The sequence below is a fragment of the Mus caroli genome, unplaced genomic scaffold, assembly GCF_978045245.1.
Source record: "Mus caroli unplaced genomic scaffold, Mus_caroli_1 scaffold_2, whole genome shotgun sequence".
In the NCBI taxonomy this organism is placed as follows: Eukaryota; Metazoa; Chordata; class Mammalia; order Rodentia; family Muridae; genus Mus; species Mus caroli.
Window position 1 is genome coordinate 149164167 of NW_028227257.1, and position 27480 is coordinate 149191646.

General features: G+C 45.7%; 1 protein-coding gene across 3 annotated transcripts in view; it reads right to left on the reverse strand.

Annotated features, from left to right (window-relative positions):
• Abl1 (ABL proto-oncogene 1, non-receptor tyrosine kinase) overlaps positions 1-27480 on the reverse strand; it is a 112116-nt gene that overhangs the window by 36327 nt on the left and 48309 nt on the right. Inside the window, exon 1 of one of the 3 annotated variants that reach the window (XM_021155766.2) lies at positions 6469-6621. The exons of 1 other annotated variant lie outside the window; for it this stretch is intronic. In XM_021155766.2, the coding sequence (XP_021011425.1) occupies positions 6469-6547 (79 nt within the window). In that variant the 5' untranslated portion in view covers positions 6548-6621. One more of the 3 variants, XM_021155767.3, reaches the window with a different exon arrangement.

Below are 27480 nucleotides of genomic sequence, written 5' to 3' on the forward strand. Positions count from 1 at the left end.
GACCCTCAAGCATCACCATCTCCCAGAGGAAAGAAATGGGAGCCCAGGGAGGTGACCTCACCTGCTAGACTCTGCCCTCCAGTTCTCTGTCAGCTGCCACCCATCAGTGTACCTGTCACAGTGTCTTGTCTGTCACTCCTGCTGTCTGCCCAGTCTCCCCACCTCTATTTTCCTTCTTCTTTCCTAACTTTGTTGTCTTTGTCTCCCTGTCTCCTGGGAGAAGTCCCTTTTTTCCCTCCCTCTCTTCCTCCTCCTCTTCCTTTCCTGCCCACTCTCCACTTATCCACCACTACTCAGCAGTATGTGCTAGAAGAGGGACTTGAGTAACAGTTCTCATTGTGGACAAAGTTATATTCTCAAAAGTAAAGGGCTGGTTGGGGAGATAAGCGGGTAAAGCGCCTGCCACATGGGCATTAGGAGCTGAGTTTGTATTCTTGGAAGCTTTCGGGGTCAGCTAGCATGCTGTACACAGAGCAATAGCTTGTTAGAAATAACAAGAAAAAGACCCAGGTAGAAGTCCAGGACTAACAGCCAAACATGTCCTCTGACTTCCACCCATGCATATGTGTGCAATGTCTATCTACACTCCCACACATATGTGTGCAGTGTCTATCCCACACTCCCACACATATTACATACAGACATAGAAAAAAAGGACAAGTGACTCTTCTGTTATTTCTGCAACTACAACCATGCAAGGAAAGAGGATCAAGCAGCTTGACCACTGTTTTTTTTTTTTTTTTTTTTTTTTTTTTTTTTTTGTGGTTTTTCGAGACAGGGTTTCTCTGTGTAGCTCTGGCTGTCCTGGAACTCACTTTGTAGACCAGGCTGGCCTCGAACTCAGAAATCCGCCTGCCTCTGCCTCCCGAGTGCTGGGATTAAAGGCGTGCGCCACCACGCCCGGCTTGACCACTGTTAAAGGTGGGTAATACATGGAAGGAGATTTCTTACTATCTGTTTTTGATAAAGACATTAAGTCTCTGGGGTGGGGGCAGCATTCGCACTAGCTTATACCTATAATTTTAACACCTGAGAGAGAAACTGAGACTGGAAGACTGACTTAAAGGAAATACATACAGAAAATTAAGAATACAATTTATAAATTGTTCTGGTTTATGAATTATGATTAATTATGAAGAAAAATCAAATTCTTCCAGTGTCTCCTTTGATCTTTAGTTCTAGTTTTGCATGATGTTTGTGCTTGTGTGTGTACATATGTGTGCCTATATGTGCATGCACACGGGCAGGTCTGGGAGGAAGATTGTTTTTTGGTTTTGAAACAGGGTCTAACTACACAGCCCAGGTTGTCCTGGAACTCATTATGTAGACCAGGCTGGCCTTAAACTCATAAGGATCCACCTACCTCTACCTCATGAGTGCTGAGCAAATGCATGTTTGTGTGTACTTGAATATGAATGTGCATACATATGTATGTATAAAAACCCTCTTCATAACCATGAGCCTGGCCTAGTGACATATATATTTAAAACCTATCTATTCCTGTTTTCCCATATCCACCTCAAATCAGCAATGATACCAGCACAATTCCAATGACTGGGTTCTTTCTTTTTACTTACATTGGTGTTTTTTGCCTAAATGGATGGATGTCTGTGCAAGGGTGCTGGACCTGGAGTCCCAGACAGTTGTAAGCTGCCATGTGGGTGCTGGGAATTGAACTCATGACTTCTAGAAGAGCTGTCAGTGCTCTTAACCGCTAAGCCATCTCTCCAGCCCCCATAATGACATGATTTTTAAAAGCTCTGAGCAGCACAGGATTTTAGTTTGTAAATGCCTAGGGCTGTGGAAATTATTTCCTCCCCTGCAGAATAGAAATAAGATACTGGGGCTGGAGAGATGGCTCAGTGGGTAAGAACACCGGACTGCTCTTCCAAAGGTCCGGAGTTCAAATCCCAGCAACCACATGGTGGCTCACAACCATCTGTAATGAGATCTGACTCCCTCTTCTGGAGTGTCTGAAGACAGCTACAGTGTACTTACATATAATAATAAATAAATAAATAAATCTTTAAAAAAAAAAAAAGAAATAAGGTACTGACCAAAAATCAATGGGAACACTTCTTGTACCATTAAAATATTCACCTTGGGATGGACTAAGGAAAGGATCAAGAAAGGAAAGACTTTTTCAGCTTAAGTCTAAGAAGAAGGGGACTGAAGAGGTGGCTCGGTGTCTAAGAGCACTAGTTGCTCTTCCAGAGACCCAGGTTCAATTCCCAGCATCCACACAGTGGCTAAAGCCATCTGCATCTTCAATTCCAGAAGATCAGAAGCCCTCTTCTGGCTTCCACAAGGTGCCAAGCATCACATGTAAATATATATACACACACACACAACCATAAAACAATTAAATTTGAAAAAAAAAAACCTAAGACAAAGTATTAATTTTATTGCATACACATTTTTAAATTTTGAAATAAATTTATTAACAAGAAAAACTATGACTGGATCTACTCAATTCTATCACTACTTTAGCCATCAGAGAAACTGGTAAAGCCTCTCTGTTTTTAAATTGCTGGAGATCTGTTTACAATAACAACAGCTTATAGTTCCTGGGTCTTGCTCAGTGACAGGCGCTGGATTGAACAATTTACATGATGTCTCTCAACAATGAGGTGGAAACTACTGTGAGCCTCATTTTATAAATGAGAGCATGTCAGCTGCTCCGAGAGCACCATGCCTAAATCATCTGAGAGGATGGCTGGCTCCTGGGGGTGCCTGGCTCCAGAACTGTTACACTTCAGGGACCCAAGGGTGGGAGGGGATGCTGCTAGGACTTGGAAGGGAAAGCCTTACAATGTCTGAGGGCGCCAAGGAGCAACCCCCAACAGTTCAGCAGAGATACATACTTTTGTCTCAGCTGTTTTTAAAAGTGGTCAACTGGGATTCTCACGGGTCCTTAAAACAACCCTTGGGCTAGAAGAGGAAGTCTCCCTGACTTGGACAAAAGAAGAGGAAGCCAAGCAAGTCAGGGTAAGATGGGGGTGGGAAGGGGGGAATCTTCTAAAGCCAACTTCTAAAGTGCTGTCACCAAATTACTCTGCTGGTCTTCCCTTGGGAAATCAACAGGGCTAGTCTGAGAACTCAGTGAGGATATCTGGGGTCACATACTATCACACTGTAAAAGCCCAATGATATTAACATAACCCAAAATGACAAAGATTGACCTGCTAGGTAACAGAGCAAGCTTGGGGTCCTCTTATTCCTGAGCAAGGGAACAAAAGTGGTGAGCTCAAGAGAGAACTCAGCCCAGCCCTAAAAGCATGGCAGGGACTGGCACTGCAGGAGGTGCTGGCTGCATGGTCTCAAGCTGAGAAACTTCAGCAGGCTCTTCAAATACAAGGTCAACGGGAGTTCATTCTGCAGCCAGCACAGAGCTCTGCAGAGTCCATATGTATCCCTGTGCTACAAACAAGGGCAGTGAAGCAGCCCTGGAGATCCAAGTTCACAGAGGAGGAAAGTTGACAACACTGGAGTTCAAAGTGGACCAAACACAAAAGCTGACCGTCATTCTGAATAGCTACTGCAGAAGAGCAGAACTCCAGCATCATGAAGGCTTCTTATACATATAAGCTATATCTAGAGGGCAGAGTTTTCTCTTAGAAAAACAAAACATAGGGATTGCCTCTAGAAAGAGAATAGGAGAGCCAATTAATTTTCATTAAATACTCTTTCAGAATTTTCTTACATGTATCTTTATGTTTGCTTAAAAAATGTTAATGGTCCTGTTGCTTTATGAAAGTAGGTGTATTACTATTACCTGATGCAGAAAGGAAAAGACTGGCATAGTTTAGGCCCTAGCTGGGCATTTCTAAAGACAGTATTGAATGATCCATAGTGTTTTCCACGGGAGACCAATGATCCATCATTAGCACAGAGAGGCTAAGAGTGGGCTTTCTGGGCCAGGTGCTGGGGTGCAAGCCTGAAATCCTAGGTGCTCAGTAGGCTGAAGTAAGAAGATGCCAAGTGCAAAGCCTGTCTCTTTACATTCACAGATTGAGTTCACAGTCTGACTGGACAACTTGGCAAGTCCGTCTCAAAATTCAAAAGTTGGCAGGGGCCTATGGGTGTAGTTCAAGGCCCTGGCTCCCAATCTTCCAATACCCAACATATTCATATTCATATTCATTCTCATTTTCTCTCTCTCTCTCTCTCTCTCTCTCTCTCTCTCTCTCTCTCTCTCTCTCTCTCTCTCTCTCTCTCTCTCTCTCTCTCTCTCTGCAATTCCCTGGAGCCAAATAGTGCAAGTTCAAATCCTGGGACTACCACCTGCTGATTCTGTCATCTCAGAGATGTCACCTAACCTTTTAGTGCCTCAGATTCTTATCTACAAGACAGATAGTCAGGGCCACCATAAGAAGTCAGGAAGTGCCGGGCGTGGTGGCGCACGCCTTTAATCCCAGCACTCGGGAGGCAGAGGCAGGCGGATTTCTGAGTTCGAGGCCAGCCTGGTCTACAAAGTGAGTTCCAGGACAGCCAGGGCTACACAGAGAAACCCTGTCTCGGAAAACCAAAAAAAAAAAAAAAAGAAGTCAGGAAGTGAGGGCATGTGGAATGCAGACAATGCTTGGCCCACTAAGGCCATCTAACTGCTGCTGCTGTCTGTGCTGACCATGCTTCTCTGCACAGGAGCAGGGAGCATGCATTTGGTAATAATGGAAAATTCACCATACTCAATTCTCTTCCTGGCCTGTGAGGCCCAGGCCTCTGGGTGGGTGTCATGAACTGATTGATTGATTTAGGATGTAAGCAAGAAATGAAGGCCCAGATTACTTCCCCAGATTCTGGCAACAGCTCTCTTCCCCAGAGACAGACAGCACTTCCGTCTTCAAGACATAATTACACCAAGGCTGGCTTGATTCCGTCAGCTACACAACAAGAATTCCTTCTACCTTTTCGAACTCAGTGAACAGAAAGAGCTCCTAGAGAGACACCTTCCTGGAGAAGGCCTACAAAACCAAAGTGAGAACAGCACTCCTTTGGAACTTGGCAACGCTAGAATTCACCTTAAGGATTATGCTGGAATAAGAATGGATTTTTTTCCCCCCTCTAAAGCAAGAATTAAACCAACAGCTCTGCACTAAGTCCCACATTACCCCAGGAACAAGCTGATACCTTAGCAAAGCTGTGACATGCCCCAGCTCTGCAGTTACAGAAGTCCATCCATCCCCGCCTCCAGCGGCCTCAGAATGGAGATAGTGCCTCTCACTAACTGGATACAGATGGGAGGAGAAATGTGCGGAGAGTGTGGAGCAACTTGGAAAAAATAAGCAACGCATTAACTGAGGATGATTCTGGCCGCTCAGATGCCAACTCTGGGGACAAATAAACCATCTCCCTCCCTCTAAGTGGTAGGCCCTGAGCTCATGCCATCCACACCAAGCTCCTCTCAGGAATCCAGGCCCTGAAATCCCCGGAGGGGCTGGAATCATACTGCAACTTATAGCGAAGTCGCTTATACTCCCTTATAGCAAAGGGAGAACACACTCTACCTGTGCTGGGCACCTAAGTCTGAGATGGGTTATATGGGGCCCTGTAGGTCTTTGAGTCAAAGACTTGGAAGGGGGGTCGGGGAAGCAGGTTAGATACTGAAAAGCCTTCAATTCTTTACAATTCAAAACAGTAGAAATCCAAGTTGTTCTGAAGAAAACTTCACATTTTTACTCCTATCTTAACTCTCACAGGAAACAGCCAGAAAAGCCAGGGCACCACACATCTGTGAGTGCTTCTGCCCTGCCGAGGAAGGCAGCAGTCCCCACAAAGGTCAGCTATACTCTAACAGGCCTGGCCACAGCCGAGTCCCTAGCACCCTCCACTCACCCTTTTCCCTTGCCATCGTTTTAGACCCAAACACTATAGACAACAGGAAGGAGGCATGGAATTGGAGGAGCAGGGTAAAGCAGGCAAAAGCAGCAGGCTCCTGGCTCTAAGTTTATGCAAAGAACAAAACATGAGGGGCTCCCTCACCAAGCATCAAACTGGACGCTCTCAAAACTCCTGGAAATACAAGCAAAACCATTCTTTCCCTTCTAAAAAGAGACAATCCCCAAGACCTCTTCATGGTCTGCAGAAAGGTGGGGGTGGGGGTGGAAAGTTCACATGAAATTCTGTACCCATAAATGGTAGAGCGGGATCCCTTTGTACGCGGCACTTGGTGTAGGTCCACCTTTGTGACATACAATTCCCAGTTGGCAGTGGAAACGCCACAACGTGGGCTCACAAGGACCTTAAGGCCTGTGGCGCTGGCTTTTTCAAACTTTCTGGGCAGGAGCCACACTATACGCTTGGGCCTCGCCAGCGCCAGAGCCGCGGCTCTCTCTCTCTTTCTAGAAGTCCGAATGAGCCACCAGCACCCGAAGAGGCCTCAGAGGGAGAAGACTGGGCACTTAGAACACACAGGGCGCGGGCGGGCAGGACAGTCCTGGTGGGCCCCGCGCCCAGGCCAGGATTTACCTTCCAGGTAGCAGCTGGAGGACGAAGAGAGCCCCTTCTTGGATTTGCAGCCCACCAACTTCAAGCAGATCTCCAACATGGTCCCGTGGCCACGGCGAAGGCCCCACCACCCCGGGCCCCCAGCCCCGCCAGGCCGCGCTCGCTGCGCTCCCAGCCCGGCCCGCGCCCAGGCCCGCGTCCCGCCTCCCGCCTAGGCCGGTAACAAAGGGCCCTGCGCCCCGCCCCAGCCGTCCCTTAACCCCTTCCAGGCCAAGGGAAGACTCCACGCCCTCCCTAGCTGCGTAGCGGCGCTGGCGTAGCCCCTGCCGCGTGTCCGGGAAGGTCGGTGGAAATGCAAATTCCTCTCAAGTTACCAAGACTGGTCTCGTTTATACTCGAGGAGCGACTGTGATTAAGCCTAAAGTGGGTGTCTGAGGAATGTGAACAGTCAGGGCTGGAACCCACAGGAATACCGGACGCCGCTCCAACCATCCATTTAGACCTGGAGTTCTGAGTTTAAGCTTAGGGAAATGTCTCTATGGTGCGTGTTCATTGTGGGCTACAATGGCGGTCCTCCCTGACCTCATTTTTACAAGAATTTCCCCCTGTTTTTGGTGCCACAGGTAATCAATGTTTGAATCCATTTCACGGTGAGTTTTTATGTTTTCCTAAACGCTAGCTCGAGGTTACCAACAAGATTTTAACTAAGCAATGGTCACAACAGTGGACTACTGGCACTAAATTGGTGGGAAACAGGGACCCCAACTACAACAAATCTAATAAAAACTCAAGTTCCAATGACAAGGGAAAAATAAACTTATGAAATAATGTCACATAACTAAAGTCTGGTCCCCATCCCTGCACTTGAAGGCTGACTGTCTGAAGATGGTTCTCTGAAAAGTACTCCATGTGCCTTGACACCCAGGGGGTGCGTGCACCCTAATCCTGTGAGGAAAGTTATATCATGACCCAGATTCTTCATGTGAGAACAGACACTCCAGAAGGTCACATGGTGGAAACCAGAAGACATGCACTCAGTCAGGGTATGCCTGGTTCCAAAGTTTGGCCTCTTGGCTTCTAAGCAGACAGTACCGGATAGCTAGATTCATGACAAAAGTTATCACCTGTTTTAGAGAAAATCTTGGCTAAGGGACTCTGGTTCCAAAAGAAAAGAAAAGCTGAGCCGGGCGTGGTGGCGCACACCTTTAATCCCAGCACTCGGGAGGCAGAGGCAGGCAGATTTCTGAGTTCGAGGCCAGCCTAGTCTACAAAGTGAGCTCCAGGACAGCCAGGGCTATACAGAGAAACCCTGTCTCGAAAAACCAAAAAAAAAAAAAAAAAAAAAAAAAAGAAAAGCTGGGCACTGGTGGCATGTGCCTTTGATCCCAGCACTTGGGAGTCAGAGGCAGACAGGTCTTTGAGTTGCAGACCAGACTAGTCTAAAGAACGTTCCAGGACAGCCAGGGTTATACAGAGAAAACCTTTAAACAAAAAACAAGAAAGAAAGAAAGAAAGAAAGAAAGAAAGAAAGAAAGAAAGAAAGAAAGAAAGAAAGAAAGAAAGAAAGAAAGAAAAGCAGGGAAGGATGGGGGACAGGATGGGATCCTTGCTAGGCTACCCTACAATGATGATTGCTAGGATGTAATCAAGAGTGCCACGTCTGTGCCTGTGACAGGCCTCTCAGCCAGGATGTCACACACTTTTTGTGCTAATCAACACAAAAATGTGTCTGTGTTGAAGCCAAGTGGACCTACTTTGCTGCCAGAACAGGCCTTACAAGTACCCAGGGGACTTTCAGAACTCACGCTATTCAATCTTCTGGAGAAAAGGACCAGAGTGCCCAGGAGGCAAGGGTACCAACTGGATACTTTCCTGATCCTGGGAGACCGTTTTTCTGTGAGAGCCCACATGCTGACTAGCGCTGTCTTGATCCCGCCAACCTCTCCATGATTCCATGATGCCAACTGTAACACTGAGAGGGGTGCCACCAGTACACAAATGATGCAGTGCTGCCTGTTCTGCTACCATTCACAAAGTTCAAGGGTCTTGGATCAGATTATAATGAAGTCAATCATATAGCATATCAGATCACAGGGCTACATACAGATTGACAGCTTAATGCCAAGAACTACACATTAAAAGGCATTTTGAAATTCTAACCACATCCTTGAATACTCTTTAATACAAGTCAGACATTTATTCACATGTGCTGGACTTCACGATAGGATGTAAGCTTATTTTTAAATGCTAATGACAACTACTAATGGCCTGCTTTTATGGCAATGACCTTATCCTCTAGAATCATCTCAAAGTGAGTAATGCTTATAAATTGTCCAGATTCTTTACAATTTAGACATAAAACTATTCATCAACAGGCACCACACTCAAGCAGCAGCAATCATGGGAGCCACTGCCAAGATGTACACAAACACAAAAGACTAAACTGTTCTTTCCAGCAATAGCTTTTGAACTCTTGCAGGATGAGAAGAGTACTGTGTACAAGCAAACAGCCTCAGAAGGACTGCCCTCTAAAGCAGCCTAGAGGAGAAAAGCCACTGATGGGCCAGGCACTGGGTGCATGCTTGTAATTCCAGCACTTGGGAGGTAGAGGCAGAAGCACTGCTGCAAATTCAAAGCCAGTCTAGAGTACAGACAAAACTCTAGGCCAGCCAGTGCTATACAATGAGACGCCACCTCAAAACACAACAAAACATAAAAGGTAACAGGAGAAGCAGAAGAGAAGTAGATAAGAGGACCCAGGTTTATGTGCTATGTGCTGTCATCTACAGGCTTACACCATACAAACAAGGTGCTCAGAGACCTCAAAGCAACTTGGGAATTCTGGACAGTTTCATACTTCCCCTCCCATACAATTAATATAACAAAATAAAAGAGGTCACCTGATCAGTGTTGAAAGTGTATTTCATGCTTGAACTTGACACCTAAGCTCTGTTTGGGCACAGCAGATCCTTGTCTGAGTTGCAGCGTACTGCATTAGAATGTGTGGGCTAAACTGCTAAAGCCCCAGTGACCTTGTTGTGCCTGCCCATGAGAGCATGGGCCATTTTGGAAGAAAGAAAGGCAGCTACTGGATTCTATCAGGAATGGGACAGACCTGGATGGGTGGATGGATTTCATGAATTTGGAATTACGAATTTGAAAACAATTTGTAGATTTAAGAAATACACCACAGTAGAACTAATTAACAAAAATGGGGCTCTAAAATTTTAGATTGGATTTATTTTAAATTTGGAGTTCAATCTCTTGTAAAAATAGGGGCAGGCACCCACCATGGCAGTGGGTCAAGAGGAGGCAGGAATCTGGTAGAGGGAACGCTTTGGATGGAGGGACTGGGGTGGGAGTGGGTAGAAGGGAGGTGGGTGAGTCTGGTGAAAGGTCTGGTGGGCCCTCCACAACGGAATCTTGTATTTTTTTCAGCACAGCTTGTCATGCTGGAGCAACAGGGACAGTCTGTTTCACAAGTTTGGCCAATACAGCCCACAGCCTCTCATTCACTGGCCAGTTCTCTGGCTTGGTCCATCTGTCTGGTGTGGAACTGATCACAACAGCAAACAGCACTTTACTGCCCTACAAGAAGGACACATGTGTCCATGGTAAGTCTCACAACCTTTTACTCCTATTTGTTCCTCTGCAGTCAGGGTTCACTAAGGTCCAGTGACTCCAGCCAGGCAACTGACAGGTCAAGCAGCAGAGGTTGAATGAGCTTGGGCCATGTTGGACTGCAAATTGGAAGGTACACTCTGGTGGGTCCAATGGATAGCCTCATTCAAAGACCCAATATACTCATCCGTGGAGTACTGAAGTATCCTAAGAGTGGTCTCAACAGTGGAAATAATGTACAGAAGCCTTGACACAGCACACTGATCTGCTTCATCATTTCTGAGAGGACTCCGCACCAGTTAAGGACAGCACTCCTGCATGAGTACTACATCGGCGTTGGGACACAAATGAACACTTTGCATCAAGAATGACTGGAGAAAGCACAATCCAAACTAGGTCTGTGTAGTAGTTTGTATATATTTGGCCCAGGGAATGGCACTATTAGGAGGTGTGGCCTTGTTGGAGTAGGTGTGGCCTTGTTGGAGGAAGTGTGTCAGTGTGAGTATGGGCTTTAAGACCTTGGTCCTAGATGCCTGGAAGCCAGTCTTCCACTAGCAGCATTCAGATGAAGAGGTAGAACTCTCAGCTCCTTCTATACCATGCCTGCCTGGATGCTGCCATGCTCTTGCCTTGATGATAATGGCCTATACCTCTGAACCTGTAAGCCATCCCCAATTAAATGTCCTTCTAAGAGTTGCCTTGGTCATGGTATCTGTTCGTAACAGTAAAATCCCTAGCTAAGACACTCTGAAAGGAAAGTAGGTCAGGGTTTCCAGCCATAGGTCATGGGCAGCATCTTGGGTTGAAATGTCATAGAGTCCACCTTTCATCTACAGCTGACATTTGGGAGTTTGGGGTCCAGGCTTTGTTGCAGGACCCAACCCCCTCCACCCTCATCTTCATCAGCCTCTTCCAGACTCAATACACTATGTACATGCACACTGCAGGCTACCCTGCACATCATAATGATGCTCCTTATCTGGTCCATCCCCTTGGGATGTCTAGGCTATGTTTCTCAGTGAGGACCCAAAGCAAATTCTCTTTGGAAGGTGGAGGCAAAAGATTAAGAGGCCAGTTTTAGGCTAAGGAGACCCTGTCTTAGAAAACAAAACAAAAAATCTCTCTCTCTCTCTCTCTCTCTCTCTCTCTCTCTCTCTCTCTCTCCACATATATATATGACTTTACTATATTTTATAAGTAAAGGGTATAAACATATTTGGTCAAACAAATCTTCTAGTTTGATGAATAATAGTGCATCCATGTTAATTATATTTTACTTTTAATCAACATAATATACACACTTGGCTAAAAATCAAGTAGCATGAAGGTTCTTTTAATAGTCTTAAGATTAAGATGAAACCTAGGCACAGTGGAGCCCACCTTTGATTCCAGCACTCCAGAGCCAAAGTCAGGTGGATCTCTGTGAGTTCAAGGCCAGGCTGGCCACAAAGGGAATTTCAAGCCACCCAGGGTATACTCTGAAAACCTACTGAGAAAGGAGGGAAGACAAGAGAGGATGGGGAAGGGGAGGGAGAAGAGAGGCAAGAAAGGAGAGACAGAGACACAGAGACTAACACAAGTCCTGCAGCCTACTCTGATCAGAGGTGCCTCTGTTGGGTGTCTAAACTTAACACTCTGCTGCTCTGGGCTCACTAAGTCACACATCGCCTACTGACTCAGTAGAGCAGCAGTACACTGTCTTAAGCCTAACCCTCCCAACTGTGACATCATGATTTCTGAGTAGATGGAGGGACAAGCTTCGCACTGTTAATAGTTCTCCCTGGGGGCTGGTGAGATGGCTCAGTGGGTAAGAGCACCCGACTGCTCTTCCGAAGGTCCAGAGTTCAAATCCCAGCAACCACATGGTGGCTCACAACCATCCGTAACGAGATCTGGCGCCCTCTTCTGGAGTGTCTGAAGACAGCTACAGTGTACTTACATATAATCAATAAATAAATCTTTTAAAAAAAAAAAATAGTTCTCCCTGTTCCAGAGATGAGGAATGCTTCACTATTCTCTTCTTAGTGACATCAGTTACAATGCCGTGTTTCTCCCCTCCACACACACTTTTTTTTCTTTTAATTTAATCATCTATGTCCTAGTTATTACTCTTTCCCTAAATATTTCTAAGTTCTGTCAAAAACTTACTGGTACTTTCCCAAATATTGAAACACTCCAACTCTTCTCAACACTTTGCTGATCTGGGCTGACTTCCTTTGCTAGAATCACCCAGTGGCTTCCTGGGGGCAGACAAAGGTCTAAAGCAGACCTGAATACTACTGTGACAGTCTAGCTGGGTATAGAATTTTAGGCTAAATGGAATTTCCCACAGGGTGGTAGTAGTGGCATTCATCTTAATCCCAGTACTTAGGAAGCAGACGAAAGATGGGCAGGGGGGATAATGTCCCTGAATTTTGAAGACATTTCTCCATTGTTTTCTTTTTTGTTGTTTTTTGTTGTTTGTTTTGATTTTTTGAGACAGGGTTTCTCTATGTAGCCCTAGCTGTCTTCAAATGCAGAAATCCACCTGCCTCTGCCTCCCAAGTGCTAGGATTAAAGGCATGCGCCACCACTGCCCGGCACTCTCCATTGTTTTCTAAGTCTACAAGATTGCCATTCAGAAATGCAATCCTAAGAGCACTGACTGCTCTTCCAAAGGTCCTGAGTTCAAATCCCAGCAACCACATGGTGGCTCACAACCACCCGTAATGAGATCTGACGCCTTCTTCTGGTGTGTCTGAAGACAGCTACAGTGTACTTAGATATAACAATAAATAAACATCTAAAAAAAAAAAAAAACACTTTAAAAAAAAAAAAAAGAAATGCAATCCTATTCTAACTTCAGAGCCTTCTTAAAATAGCTTGCTTTTCTCTTTGAAAACTTTTAGAATAGAATTTTCTTTCCCCTTTGGCATTTGAAAACTTCACAATGATGTGTCTTGGAGTAGATTTCTTTCATAAACAATCCTTGGGTATGAGGAGCTGTCTAGATCAGAGTGACACCATGAGCTTAGGAAAGCACTTCTCTAAGCTCTGAAAATTTTCCTTTAAAGAACGATTATCATTGTTAGGGGAGAATATGTGTGTCACAGCATGCTTGTGGAGGCTGAGGGACAACTTTGTAGAATCAGCTCTCTCTTTCCACCTTTCTGTGTATTCTGGGAATTGAACTCAGGCCACTAGGCTTGTGTGGCAAGCACCTTTAACTGATGAGCCATGTCACCAGCCCCAATTTTTTCTTATAACTGCCTTCTAACTTCCATGTATTGTTGCTATTATTATTACTTAATTCTCCCTTTCTGAACTTCCCGCCACTTGGACACTCACACCCTGGAAGGGTAACCTCATTATTGTCTCCCTTGGATTCCATGTCCATGTCTTTATGTTTTACATTCTAAGGTAAATTTGATTTTCAAATCTTTGGTTACATTTTAAATTGGAGTTATAGTAGTTTGTTTGTTTGTTTTTGGTTTTTTTCTTTTTTGGGGGAGGGGAGGGGCGTTGAGACAGGGTTTCTCTGTGTAGCCCTGGCTGTCCTGGAACTCACTCTGTAGACCAGGCTGGCCTCAAACTCAGAAATCCGCCTGCCTCTGCCTCCCAAGTGCTGGGATTAAAGGTGTGCGCCACCACTGCCCGGCTGTTTGTTTTTTGACACATGGTCTCTCTCTATAGCTTTAGCTGTCCTGGAGCTCACTGTGTGGACTAGACAGGTCTTAAACTCACAAAGATCTGGGGCACTGGGCTATGCACAGACAGGCTGGTCTCCAATCGAGCTGAGATGTTGAACCCTGGGACCCAGTGGTAATAATTAACCTACATGGGATGGAAGGAGTTCTCTCATGTTCCTGGAACTCTGGCTCCTGCCTAAGTTACTGCCCCCCCACAGCCTCCACAAGAGAAGCATGGCTAGAAGTCACATAGGCAAAGTCCTAAACTTCTGACCTTCAGACTAGACTCCTCCCCAGTTACCTAGCAACAGAAAAGATAGCAGCATTCTTTAAAAGGGGCTGTTTGACCCCTCCTAGCTCTCTCCTCTCTCTTTGTCTTCTCCTCTCCACTCTCTTCCTCTCTATACCTCTTATTCCCTAGCCTGCCTTCTCTCTCTCTCCTTTTCCCCCTCCTCTCCTCTTGGCCATGGCCGGTCTCTCTCTCTCTCTCTTACCTTTTCTCTTTCCCCTGCCTTTCTATAATAAAGCTCTAAAACCATAGATAGTGTCTGTTGATCAAGGCCCACTGCGCTTGGAGGATGGGATAGGCTTTCTCCTAATGAGCTGTTTCTAATCTCCCGATGGCAGGCCTTCCTGTGCTCCAGTCAAGGTCCGCTGTGCTCACTCTTGCCTGTGTGGGAACCTCTCTTCCCTATGCCCTCTTTCCCATAACCCTGGGGCTCCAGGGTGTATTCCCAGGGCCCCTTTTGGTTTCGGGGGCTGCCCCTTGTCCACCCCCCACTGAGTGGGTCAGAGGCTCAGATGCCCACCTGGAGCTGAGTGGAAAGTATCTGGCAGCCCTCCCAGCGTCCACCTGTCCAGAGCATAGGTGGAACTTTGGTAGGACATGGGATATCTTCCCTCCCCACTCTTCCCCCGGCCCCTTTTAAATTCCACAAAGATCCACCTGCCTCTGCCTCCCAAGTGCTAGGATTAAAGGTATGGGCCATCACTGCCCAGGCAATGTTTTTCATTAGTAAAATACTGATTCATAGGACTTCAGAGCCAGGCTCAGCTACATAGTGAGTTCAAGGTTTACCTGGGCCACTTAAGACTCTGCTATACAAACAACAGATTAACAACAACAAAGTGTTCTCTCTCCTGCTGTCAGTAGCTGTGCTGTTCCTGGACTTTCAACAACAAATCCCATTTTTTTTTTAATTAAATTATTTAATGTATATGAGTGCACAGTCTCTATCTTCATGCACACCAGAAGAGGGCGTCAGATCTCATTACAGATGGTTGTGAGCCACCATGTGGTTGCTGGGATTTGAACTCAGGACCTCTGGAAGAGTAGTTGGTGCTTTTAACCGCTGAGCCATCTCTTCAGCCCAACAAATCCCATTCTTGACTACTCCACTATTACTAACCACAAGCTTACCTGAATCCAGACTGCTTAGCAGTCTCCGGAGCCCACAGCATTATAGGAAACACGCCATCTCATGTGGCTGAGGTGAAGTAGCTCAACTTGGCTGTACAGGGCTGGGAGCCCTGTGAGAAATCAACACCTTCTTGTAGACTGCCCTCTCTGGGCCTAATGCCTCTTGTTTCTGAGTATTCCTCTGTTTCCTACCAGTGTGTAGTGGCTCACATCTTACCATGGGCTCTCAGAAGTTAGGGCTGAGAAATGATTTTAAATCTGTTGTTGTGAACAGGTAGGTATCAGCTTTGCTGATGAGGAGGGTCCACGCTCCAAGTCCTTAAATCCACTCACATTGGCACCTTAAAGTTTGCTTGTAAATGGGAATATCATTAAACACAAATGACATAGAGCCAGAGAGCACTCTTGTTCTATTCTAAAGCCTGAATTCAACTTTAGTTATTTTTCATGCTTGCACAAATGTCAGTGTTCCTGTCCTTGGGTTCATTTGGCAGTGAAGGCCAGAGAGTTTTATTTGAAATTATTGTCTTGTTTTCTTCTGACCTGAATATTGAATGAAGATTTAAGTCTCCATAGTCAATATGGTGGCACAACCCTTTAAACGCTAACATTCAGAAAGTTGAGGCAGGAGGATCATGAATTCTAGGTAAGCATCAGCTGGTAGCTAAGACCAGCACTGGGCTTTGCTACTGCGGTTTGGTTAACTTGGAACTGGGAAGCCAACAGTTAATGTCTTTCTTCTCTTTCCCTAAGACTAAAGGAATCTGCACATTGGCCTGGGAGATCACATTACTTTTGGGGGTGGGGAAGAAGGCAGCTGGAGAGGAGTGCAGAAAGAGGGCTCCAAGGGAAAGAAAACAAGCTGTCCAACCCTCTGCACAGTATAAACCCAGCAGGGAGGAGGAGGTAGAAGCGCCATGTTTACCCAAGCTATCAGCCCACAGTACCCTCCCTTGGTCTGGCAGCCTAGTACTGTACCCAAGCAAGCAAAATCTTGGGACCTGAGGAATGTAGCTTATGTTCGAGTCTTTTTTTTTTTTTTCTTTTTTTTTTTTGGTTTTTCGAGACAGGGTTTCTCTGTATAGCCCTGGCTGTCCTGGCACTCACTTTGTAGACCAGGCTGGCCTCGAACTCAGAAATCCGCCTGCCTCTGCCTCCCAAGTGCTGGGATTAAAGGCGTGCGCCACCACACCCGGCTGTTCGAGTCTTAAAAAGAACCAGCACTGACGTTCTGCTGGCAATGTTTTAGACACACACCAGAATGGATGGGTCTAAGTCTTCCCTCCACTCAGAAGAGGAAGGACAGTACTAACTAAGTGAGACAGCCCTGCTCTTTCTCCTTAAAGTGACAGATGGGGCACATCCATTCAGACCTACATTATCAACAGGGAAGGAAGGGCTGCAGCTGACCCTGAAGAGACTACTCAAGAACACTGTGCTTAGGGCCAGGAAAGGGCCAGATCTGGGCTCCTGTGCCCCTTGAATGGAAAAGATAAAACTGGGCTTGCCCCCAAAGCCCACCTGGCCACCCACCCTTCCTACCAGCTAGCACAGAAGATCAATGGCACAACACAGGATCTCCAAGTGATTTCCACATTCCCTAGGTGTGTCAATAGTGAGTGTTGTGTCAGTAAGAGAAGTGATTAAACATTGGTCCTGGGCATGTCTGTGAGGACAGATTTAGATGGGATGAGTCTTTAAGGGACTGTCCTCATCAGCAGAGGGCCTCACAAAAGGCAGAAAAAGGAAGGTGGCATTTACCTTCCCTGGGTCTGGCTTCTCGAACAGGACAGGATCTTCTGTTCTCCATGTTCCCAGTTCAAGGCATTAGTATCTGCCCGGGGTAATAAGGTCTCTAGAAACCCCACCAGCTTTCCTGGGTCTCTAGCTTGCAGTGTGGATGGTGGTACTCCAAAGCCTAAATTCTCCAAATAGTCCAAACTTATGATAAATCTCTCCAAAGAACACAGGGGAGAAATGGTATCAGTGTGAAGAAAGCAAAAGCCATGTATCCTACCATGGATCTGAGGCATAACTGCATCTCAAAATGCAGAGAACCCTTCCTGCCCAGTTAGAACACGTTCAAACTGGCTTAAAACTGGCAAAAGGGTCATTGGCTTGTCACCAAGAATCAAAACAAATGGCTGGTAAGCACCCAAAACGATGCTCAGGCCAGGCAACAGTGGCACACACCTTTAATCAAAGCACTAAGGAAACAGGCAGGTTTAAGGCCAGCCTAGTCTGGTTTTATGGGACTCCCACTATATCCACTCAGTGAGTTCCCGTGTCCACTGCAGCAAGCTCCCATCTCACCCCACTCCACAGGCTACAGTCGCAAACACAGTGCTAACAATTATGCAGGGCAATGGAGATGCACAGTCTCTTTGGAAAGGAGTTTTTCTTGGGGAGATGGAGACAGGATTACCTTGAGGACTCACTGATGAACTCTAGGTCCAGGGAAAGAGACTGTCTCAAAAACTAAGAGCAATGGAGGGAGCAATGGTTAACTCTGGCGTCTGCATGCATGTACACACTCCAATACACATAGTCTCTTAAAAACTTGAGATAAAGCTGGGTGTGGTCGTGCACACCTTTATTCAAGCACTCGGGGGTAAAAGGCAGGCAGGTCTCTCTGAGTTGGAGGCTAGCCTGTTCTACCCATTGAATTCCAGGACAGCTAGGGTTTCAGAAAGAGATCATGTCTCAAAACAAAACAAAACAATCTATAGCTGAGATAAAACATTATGAGCTGAGCATCAATTGAAGAGGGATGAGAGTATATCCATTCATGAACTGTGTATGAATGTCACAGTAGCCCTAGTCACCAAGGCCCCGATGCCCATCAGGTAGCAAGTGAGTAATCAGAAGTGTACCTCACTAGTGAAATAAACTTCAACAGCAAGAAGGAGTGAGGTGCTGATGCATATGCTACTACATGGATAACCTCCAGAAGCATGATGATGGGCTGGGGAGCTCACTCAGTACAGTGCTTGCTACACAGCAGGAGAACTCAGTTCTAGCCCCACACCCTCATACAAAGCCAGATGTGGCAGCATGCACTGGGGAGATGGAGACAGGATTGCCTAGAGGACTGATGGATGAGCTCCAAGTACAGGGGGAGACTCTGTCAATGGGGGAAGACACCCGATGGTTAACTCTGGCCTCTACATGCATGTGCACACACCAATACATATACCGCATCAGACCATTAGACCTTTCTAATGAGGTCACAGAACTATCACAGCCTCACCCTCCAGGCACCTCCAGCCAGCACAGACACAACAGGAGTTTCTGCTAGGGAATGGGGGAGGGGAGTGCCCTATATACAGATGAGGCTATCAAGATAGTGAGAGCAAGAGACAGCACTCAGGCTGATCCCAGGAGAGACAGACACAGGGGAAGCCAGTGCCTGGTACAGCTGGGACCAAGACTCAGAAAACATGCCTCCCATTCAGGAAGCATAAGATGTTCTCAGGGGCATCCCAGCTTCCTATGCTGGGTCTTCAGAGACAGAGAGCATTGTTCACACACACCACAGTCCCACCTGTTGAATCCTTGTAGAAACCAAGCATCACACAAAATTGGATGGGTCAAATCTCTATCTCGATTTAGATCTACTGCAGGGAAAGGTCTAGATAATAAAATCATGTCCCTAAAGTTTTGAGAAGCAGTCGTGTCCAATTAGCTTTTAGGATCAATTAACAGTTAGTATTTCATGAATCATAGGCTTATAATAAACAAAGGAATTTTAAGAATCAGGCAATTAGGAATTTTCAGTCCTGGTGAGATGCTCACTGGGAAACAACACTTGTGCAAGTCTGAACCTGATTTCACTCCCCAGAACTCATGTAAGGGTAGAAGAAGGAAACTGACACCCAAAAGTTGTCCTCTGGTCTCCATATAAGCACTGTGGTATGGGACCCCATTAACACACACACACATTTTAATAACAATTTTCAGTTTTGTTTGGCTTTCTCTTCTATTTTCTCATCTGCCTCAGAGGAGGGGAAGGCAGGCAGGGAAGAAGTGCAAGTAGCAGGGCCTGATTGTGTCTGCTTTTGTGGAGCCAGCTCCCTGCTCAGGGCTCACTTAACCATCCTGACCTACAGGTCACACACAGCTCATCACTTACAGGATGCATGAGCTTCCCTTGGGAAAAGTAGTGTCACAATGCTGCAGGTGAGGGGCAGGAGTTGGGGAGCTATATGGTTCTCCTGAGGACAGAAGACACTAGCTCCACTGTTTAGGGGACGAAACCATCCTTTGTCCCATGGTACCACATCACTTGTGGGATGCTGGCAGCCCTGCATGGTACACTGTTTGTCTTTCTCATTTCCTGCTCCCAAGAATCTCATGGGGAATCTGGCATGATTCCATAACAGCCAAAACTGCAAACACAGTTGCCCTCTGAACCATCAAGCTTACTTCTGGGGATTTACTTTACAAACTCACCTGAGCTTGTACACACACACACACACACACACACACACACACACACACAGAGCACTGTTTAAATATCAAAAGTGTCATCATTAAGTTAGACTCTAGATTAACTTTCCAGTGGGGTGTATTAAGCCCCCAAGAAGTGTGTGGTACTTGTCAAAAGGAACAACTGTTAGGCCCTCATGTAATATGGAAGATTGACACAGTCAACTACAGGTCTCATTATAAACTAAAATAGTCAGTTATGTACATCAGCAATCAAAAGGATGGTGAGCAGGAAGCAGACCCTCACACACACATCACCAGCAGATCCCCAGCAGTGATACAATCTGTAGGGAGTAGAGAGCATCTGCAGCAAGGGCATGGGGCTTATTTGGCCTCCGGACTGCTCAGTGCTTAAGCAACAGCTTCTGACACCAAACCTTCCCAGATGGCAAAGCGTCCTCTGATGGGCCAGGATAAACCCCTCTCTTCTTCCCTTATGTAGTCAGTCAGTCTCTAACAAAATCAGACTGAGTACTCTCATGTGGCACCTAAACAAGGCTGCCCCCAGGGTGTTCAGATGCTTGGTTGAAAAGTTATTGGAGCCTGGTAGGGTGGCTAGTAAGAAGACTCATTGGCTAGGAGGACTGCTGCTCTTGTAGAGGTCCTAGGTTCAGTTTTCAACACTTAAGTTCAACCACCTATAACTCCAGCTCCTCAGGGATCTGACACCCACTTCTGCTCTTTGAGGGCACCTGCAAGCATATATGCATATATACACACACACACTCTCATATCTGGTTGCAATCCAGACATGGCATTGTAATGTTTATAATTATCTCCTGTGTGAATGTTATGTAAACATTGTTCTGCATTTATTCTCTCACTTGTCAATAAAAGCTGATGAGCCAATGGCTGAGCAGAAAAGAGAATAAGGCTGGACTTCTGACCCCAGCTTAGTGGGGGGTGGGAGGGTGGAGAGACAAGAGACAGAGGGAGGAGAGAGAGAGGAAAGAAAGGGGGGGCGAGGAGGGAAGGAGGGAGAGGGAGAGGGAGGAAAAGGACTCACCACAAGGAAAGGGTCCAGGAGACTTCATGGGAACATACCTGAAGCAGAGAGAGCCAGACCAATACTAAATTACAAGTATCTCAGGGACTTTGGCTAGAAGGTAGCCAGATTACTTTGAAGGAACAGAATAAATTAATAACTAGTCAGCTACTATGCTGTAAAGCTTATCAAATAAATCTTAATCTCTGTCTCACGTATTTAGGAGCTAGTCAGGATAGAGAAAAGATTATTATCACTTTACAAAATGCTTTTAGGGACTGGGAAAATGGCTCAGTGGTTAAAAGCACTGGGTGCTTTTCCAGAGGTCTCAAGTTCAACTCCCAGCAACCACATGGTGGCTTATAACCATCTGTAATGGGATCCGATGCCCTCTTCTGATGTGTGTGAAGACAGCTACAGTGTACTCACATACAATCAATCAATCTTTTAAAAAGGCTTTACACACACATAAATGAAAACGATTTAAAAATTACTCAGATGTGTGTGTAAGGATGCTTTAACGGAAGCTTGGCATTTATACTGTGGGACCTTCCTCCAGTCAGTCAACTAAAGGCCCCCGAGTCTGACCCACGCTGGGGCTGGGGATTCTTCCTGCCGGCCTGGAAGACACCTGTGCCTCACCTTTCCTCAAGACTCACTGCAACAGCAGTTCCACCTGGGCCCAAAGCTGGCAACCTTCAGCCTGCAACTACCTCACTTGTTCTCCTGTACAGAGCAAGGGGCCTTGCCAACCTCTGTAATTCCAAATCCTTACTATAAATCTCTCACTTTTCAGGACAGACAGACAGACAGACATAGAGTGAGAGAGAGGGAAAGAGAAAGGGAGAGAGAGGGGGGAGAAAGAGAGCAAGAGAAACAGAGAGACAGAGACAGAGAGAGACATGCACATCTATTTAGGTGCCTGTGAAAGCCAGTAGAAGTGCTGGACCCCTTGGAGCTGCAGTCATAGAACAGCTGGTTAAGCCTGCTAGATGTGTATGCTAGGAACTGAACCTGGATCCTCTGTAAAAGCAGCAAGCATTCCTAACTGCTGAGCCTTCCGGCCCCACTGCAAATGTCTTTCCACACACAAACATGCATAGTATTGAATCCGACTGTTTATGATTCTGATGATGAGAGAGACCGCACTGCTCATTATACGTCCTTTAAAAGGCCTCCCTCTAAGCCATGTTACAGTCTTACATATTTCATCCCAGAAAACCTGTTTAAGTGACAATGTTTATGAACAGGGAAAGGTAAACAATTCTTGGGTTTCTCTTGTGCCTAGAAATTTTTTTTTTTTTTTTTTTTTTTGGTTTTTTTGAGACAGGGTTTCTCTGTATAGCCCTGGCCGTCCTGGAACTCACTCTGTAGACCAAGCTGGCCTCGAACTCAGAAATTTGCCTGCCTCTGCCTCTCGAGTGCTGGAATTAAAGGCATGCGCCACCACTCCCGGTTTATTTATTTTCAAGACAGGGTCTCAGTTAGCCCAGACTAGTCTGGTATTCAGCATTCAGCAAAGATGGCCTTGAAGTCCTGATCTGTGTTTACCTCCCATCTGATGAAACTACAGGTATATGCCACCACAGCAGCTACTAAACTTTAATTAGCTAATTAATTAATACAAACTTAATTAATTAATAACAAAATTAACAAACAAAATTAATTAATACAAACTACATGAAGAAATATGAATATGTTTACAACAAATGTGATTTATCTATTTAATCCTTAAGAAAACTGTTCAACTCCTAAGGACTAGTGACGAATTGTGTCCTAAGTTGCTGGCAATGTTGAACACGTCAAACATCAATAGCTTTACCCCTGCAAAGGACAGATACATCTTTTAGGAGAACCATAAGTAGAGTTAGAGAGATGGCTCGGGGGATAACAGCACTTGCTGTACAAGCACGAGAACCCAAGTTCAGATCCCAGTACTCACTTTAAAAAGCTGGGTGTGGCCACACCACAACCTCCAACTAGATGGAACAGAGATGAGGAGATGGAGGGCTTGCCTGTCATCAGCTGAGCTCCAAGTTCAAATGAGAGACCCTGTCTCAAAGAAATAGTACAGATGATAGAGAAGGACACCTGATATCCTGCTCCAGCCTTCAGGAACACACACATGTACAGCTAGCACAGGCACACATGCGTGTGCACGCGCACACACACACACAAAGGAATAACTACAAATAGATGATATACAAAATAGAAAAGGAGCATTTGAGTCTCCTGTCTGTAAATTGATGGAGCTACCCACTCAGACAACAAATCTTTTTCCTCTTTATCATCAACGAGACTTATTAACTTTCTGAGCTTTCTGGCATTTTGGGGACTTGTGTTCACAAAATGTTCCATATTTTTACAAAGTCGTCTTTATATATAATAGTTTTACTTATCATTGTGTTTCTAAATTACTGCCTTTCCCAGCTGTCTGTGACTTTGCCAGCACAGCCCCAGTGAGAAAGCTCAGTATCCCTGGTTTGGTGAGTCAGAAAGGGGAAGCCAGGAACTGTGAGTCTTGACAGGAGTGACGTAACCCTGGAAGGGAAGCTGGGAGCTGCAGCCCTCACTGTGTCTCTTGAGAGGACTAAACGAATTCCCACGACGGAACTTGAGACCCTCCAGAATGCAATCAGAAATGCTGGCCACATAAGGCATTGGGGAAACCATGCCACGGTGTAGCCCAGACAAGGTCCTCCCTGGTTTGGAGCAGCTCTCCCAGCATGGGCGACTGGAGTTCCAATGAGTGGGTGAAAATCTCACTGCAGTAGGTCAGGAACCCCAGCAGGGGACAGAGACAACACAGAGACTCAATGGAAATTCCAGAACTGAAAACATAAAACACAAGAAATAAAAAATTCACTAAATGTGCCTAAGAGCTGATGAGAGAGGGAGGAGGAGAAGGAGGAGTGGAATACCGAGAGAGATGGGCAGGAGCAGCCAATGGCATGGAGGCTCCCAGCTGCCATCCCAGCATGTGGGAGGCAAAGAATTGGGTATGTACATATGCAAGACCAGCCTTGGCCTACACAGTGAGTCTCTGCCCACTTCCCAAAGGGAGTCACAGATAGAAAACCAATGCAAACAAGAGAAAAAAAAAAAAAGACTAAAAATAAATAAATAAATAACCCAGAGTAAATTCTAGATGATACCAAGTGGCCAATATGGAAAGCTAGACTTGCAAAAAGCAGAAAAAGAATGTGGGACTCAGAAAAAAACAAGGATGCATACCATCTACACTCAATGACATATAGAAACCCGAGGTAAACCACTAAATGAGCACAAGAAGAAACAAAGCAAGCCACATCAAACACCCTAGGCCTTTGTTAAGTTGTGTTTGTTTGTTTGTTTGTTTGTTTTTTTAAGATAGAGTTTCACTGTTGCCCAGGCCAGCTTCAAAGCCACATCTTCCTGTGTCAGCCTTCTGGAAAGCTGAAACTGCAGACAGACACCACCATGGTCACTTTAAGAGCAAACACTGAAAGCAACCATAGAATGATCTAACAAAGAAAGGGAACACCGATTTTTCAGAAAATATGATAATCAAGAAAGTTACACTTGGACCCACAAGGCTCCACAGCTAAAAGTGAGGACAGCTTTTTCAGAGAACCTGAGTTTGGTTCCCAGCACCCATGTCAGTTGGTTCACAATTGCCTGTAACTCTGGCTCCAGGGATTGCAAACACCTCTGGCCTCTGGGGCTCTGTACTCACATGCTCATACCCATAAAGACACGGACTCAAATACAGAGCTCAAAATACAACAAATCTTTAAAAAAGAAAGAATATTGTTGTCAATTTAGTTTATTGTTTATGTTATTTGGGTTCCCAAATTACACAGGAATCTACCCCATTGGGCCTGGGGTAGCAAAGATAAAATACAGTTTAGTAAGTCATAATTCAAGAGTATTGGAGGGGAGGCGTTAGCAACATGGAAGTTTGGGAGAGGCCCAACCATTGAACTGCTTAGGGCATAAGACAAAACACCCATGGAAGGAGTTACAGAGACAAAGTTTGGAGCTGAGACAAAAGGATGGACCATCTAGAGACTGCCACACCTGGGGATCCATCCCATAATCAGCCTCCAAACGCAGACCCCATTGCATATGCCAGCAAGATTTTGCTGAAAGGACCCTGATATAGCTGTCTCTTGTGAGGCTATGCCGGTGCCTGGCAAACACAGAAGTGGATGGATGCTCACAGTCAGCTATTGGATGGAACACAGGGCCCCTAATGGAGGAGCTAGAGAAAGTACACAAGGAGCTAAAGGGGTCTGCAACCCTATAGGTGGAACAACAATATGAACTAACCAGTACCCCCAGAGCTCGTGTCTCTAGCTGCATATGTAGCAGAAGATGGCCTAGTCGGCCATCATTGGGAAGAGAGGCCCCTTGGTCTTGCAAACTTTATATGCCCCTGTACAGGGGAAAGCCAGGGCCAAGAAGTGGGAGTGGGTAGGGGAGTGGGGGGGAGGGTATGGGGGACTTTTGGGATAGCATTTGAAATGTAAATGAAGAAAATACTTAATAAAAAAAATAACAAGAAAAAAAATAAGGCTCTGTGTGTGTGTGTGTCTGTCTTTCATTCAAGAATCCACAACATTGGGGTGGTAGCGAGAAGTACACATGCACCCACCCGGAAGTTAAGAGCAGATTAACCATACTACTGTTCAGAATACTTCTAAAGTCTGCAGTAAGTAAGGCAGGAGACAACCAACCAGCTAACTCAGAGTTCTAGATACTCTTCAGGAATGAAGGTCTGGGCTAGGGTTGTAGCTCAGTGAGAGAGCACTTTCCTAGCATGAGTAAGACATTGTCTTTGATGTCCAACATGTAGAACAACACCAAAATAAAACAAAAGGATAAAAGCAAAACAAAAATGCTTAGAGAAAATATGTGGGCGGGGCTGGAGCGATGGCTCAGAAGTTAAGTGCACCAGCTCCTCTTCCAGAGGACCTGGATTCAATTCCCAGCACCCACAGGGCAGCTCACAAGTGCCTGTAGCTCCAGTTCCAGGTAATCTGACACCCTTGCACAGACATACATGAAGGCAAAACACCAATGCACATAAAACAAAAATAAATAAATCACTTAAAAAAGAAGATCCGATGTGATCCATGGCAAGACAGAACTTTCTAGTTCCTAAGGTAAAGAGGCAAAATGACTGTAAGTCCACAGAAAACAGACCAATTTCATCAGAACACTGTGTGGTCTGCATGGAGCCCACATTTACATCATGAGCAGAAATGAGTTTTCTGTTGTTTCATGTATGTTTATGAAACCCCAAATGAGATCAACCCAAAGAAGAGAACCCCAGCATAACATACAAAATGGACTTGACTTATGTGCTACACATAGCCCAGGGCTCCCACTAGACAAGCACTGTACCAGCTGAGCTGTGTCCTGAGTCCTGCCAAACTTCTAGAAGCTAAGAAGAACATGTCGACATCAGGGAGGTGTTGGCATCTGGCTTACTGGAAAAGCAAAACGAGGGACAATTTTCCTCCAAAACCACAAGGCCACATAGCATCAAGAAATCACACAGACAGCAAGTGTGTCCTCTAGGGATAAAGGAGAAACTCAGGTATTCCAAGATAAAGGAAATTAAGAGACTGTCACAGCAGACCCAATGAGAGGAAGGCAAAACATAAGGGTAACAACAGAGGGGTGGAAATGAGAGGTAAGAAAAGCAACATGGGACAAGCTGTGTCTTCCCTATGGTATGGCACCCTCTATACCCCTCACCAGCCCAGAGCCTCGGGGGCTGCTCCCCTAAGCTCACCAAATGCAGCTTCAAGCCTCAGCTTCACTCAGTGAGGCACGGGCACCTCCTGCCCACAGCTGGATGAGTCCCAGCTCTCAAAATGCTCTATAGGGGGCTGGAAGAGAGAGCAATAGGGCAGCGGTTCTGAAGTCATACCGTGGAGTTGGGTCTGGTTTTTTTTAATCTATTTCTGTTTTTTTTTTAATTTCATTACATTTTTTAACCTAGTGGGGATGGAAGACCCTCCCATTGTTTTAATTTTTTTATTATTAAGATTATAATATAATTACAATATTTCCCCCTTCCCTTTCCTCCTTCCAAACCCTCTCAAACACCCTTCCTTGCTCATTTTCAAATTCATGGGCTCCCCTGGTCAGTCTGTACAATGTCACTCACATCTGTGTTTTAAGGGCTGACCGACCTTGGCACTGGATAACCACTTGGTGTGCTTTCCCTGGGTTAGGCTGCTTCTCCACTGTCAGCGTTCTATGGTTGCTGTAGTTCTCTGGAGGGTTGGGGCCTCATGCTCTCTACCTCTACACTCTTCCCTTGCACTTGGGCATGTCTATTGTGCTCATTCAGCTCCTGTGTTAGGCAGTATGTTGGTGAGACCATAAGGGTGTAGTTTCTGACATTTCTAGAAGACAGTTTCACAGCAACTCCCTGATCCTCTGGCTCTTAGACTCTTTCCTCCTCCTCTTCTGCAATGCTCCCTGAGCCTTAGGTGTGGGAGGTGTGTCGTAGATGTATCCATTGGTACCTTGCTTCACAACTCTGCATTTTGACTGGTTGCGATTCTCTGTTGTAGTCTCTGCTGCAAAGAGAGTTTTCTTGTTGAGGGGTGAGAACTACACTATGTGTGTCTTTATGGGGATAAATGTTTAGAGTGTAGCTAGGAATTATGCTGGTTTAGTAAAGTGGCAGTCGTAGGTTCTCCTCTAAGATTCATGACTTCACTAGCCCTGAGGGATTGGATAGGTTTCTAGAAACAAACATGATTTCCCTTGTTTATAACAAGACTTAAGTCAATTAGAGGGCTCTTGGTTACTGCCAAGGTATGTGTACACACTACTGCACCTTTAGGGTT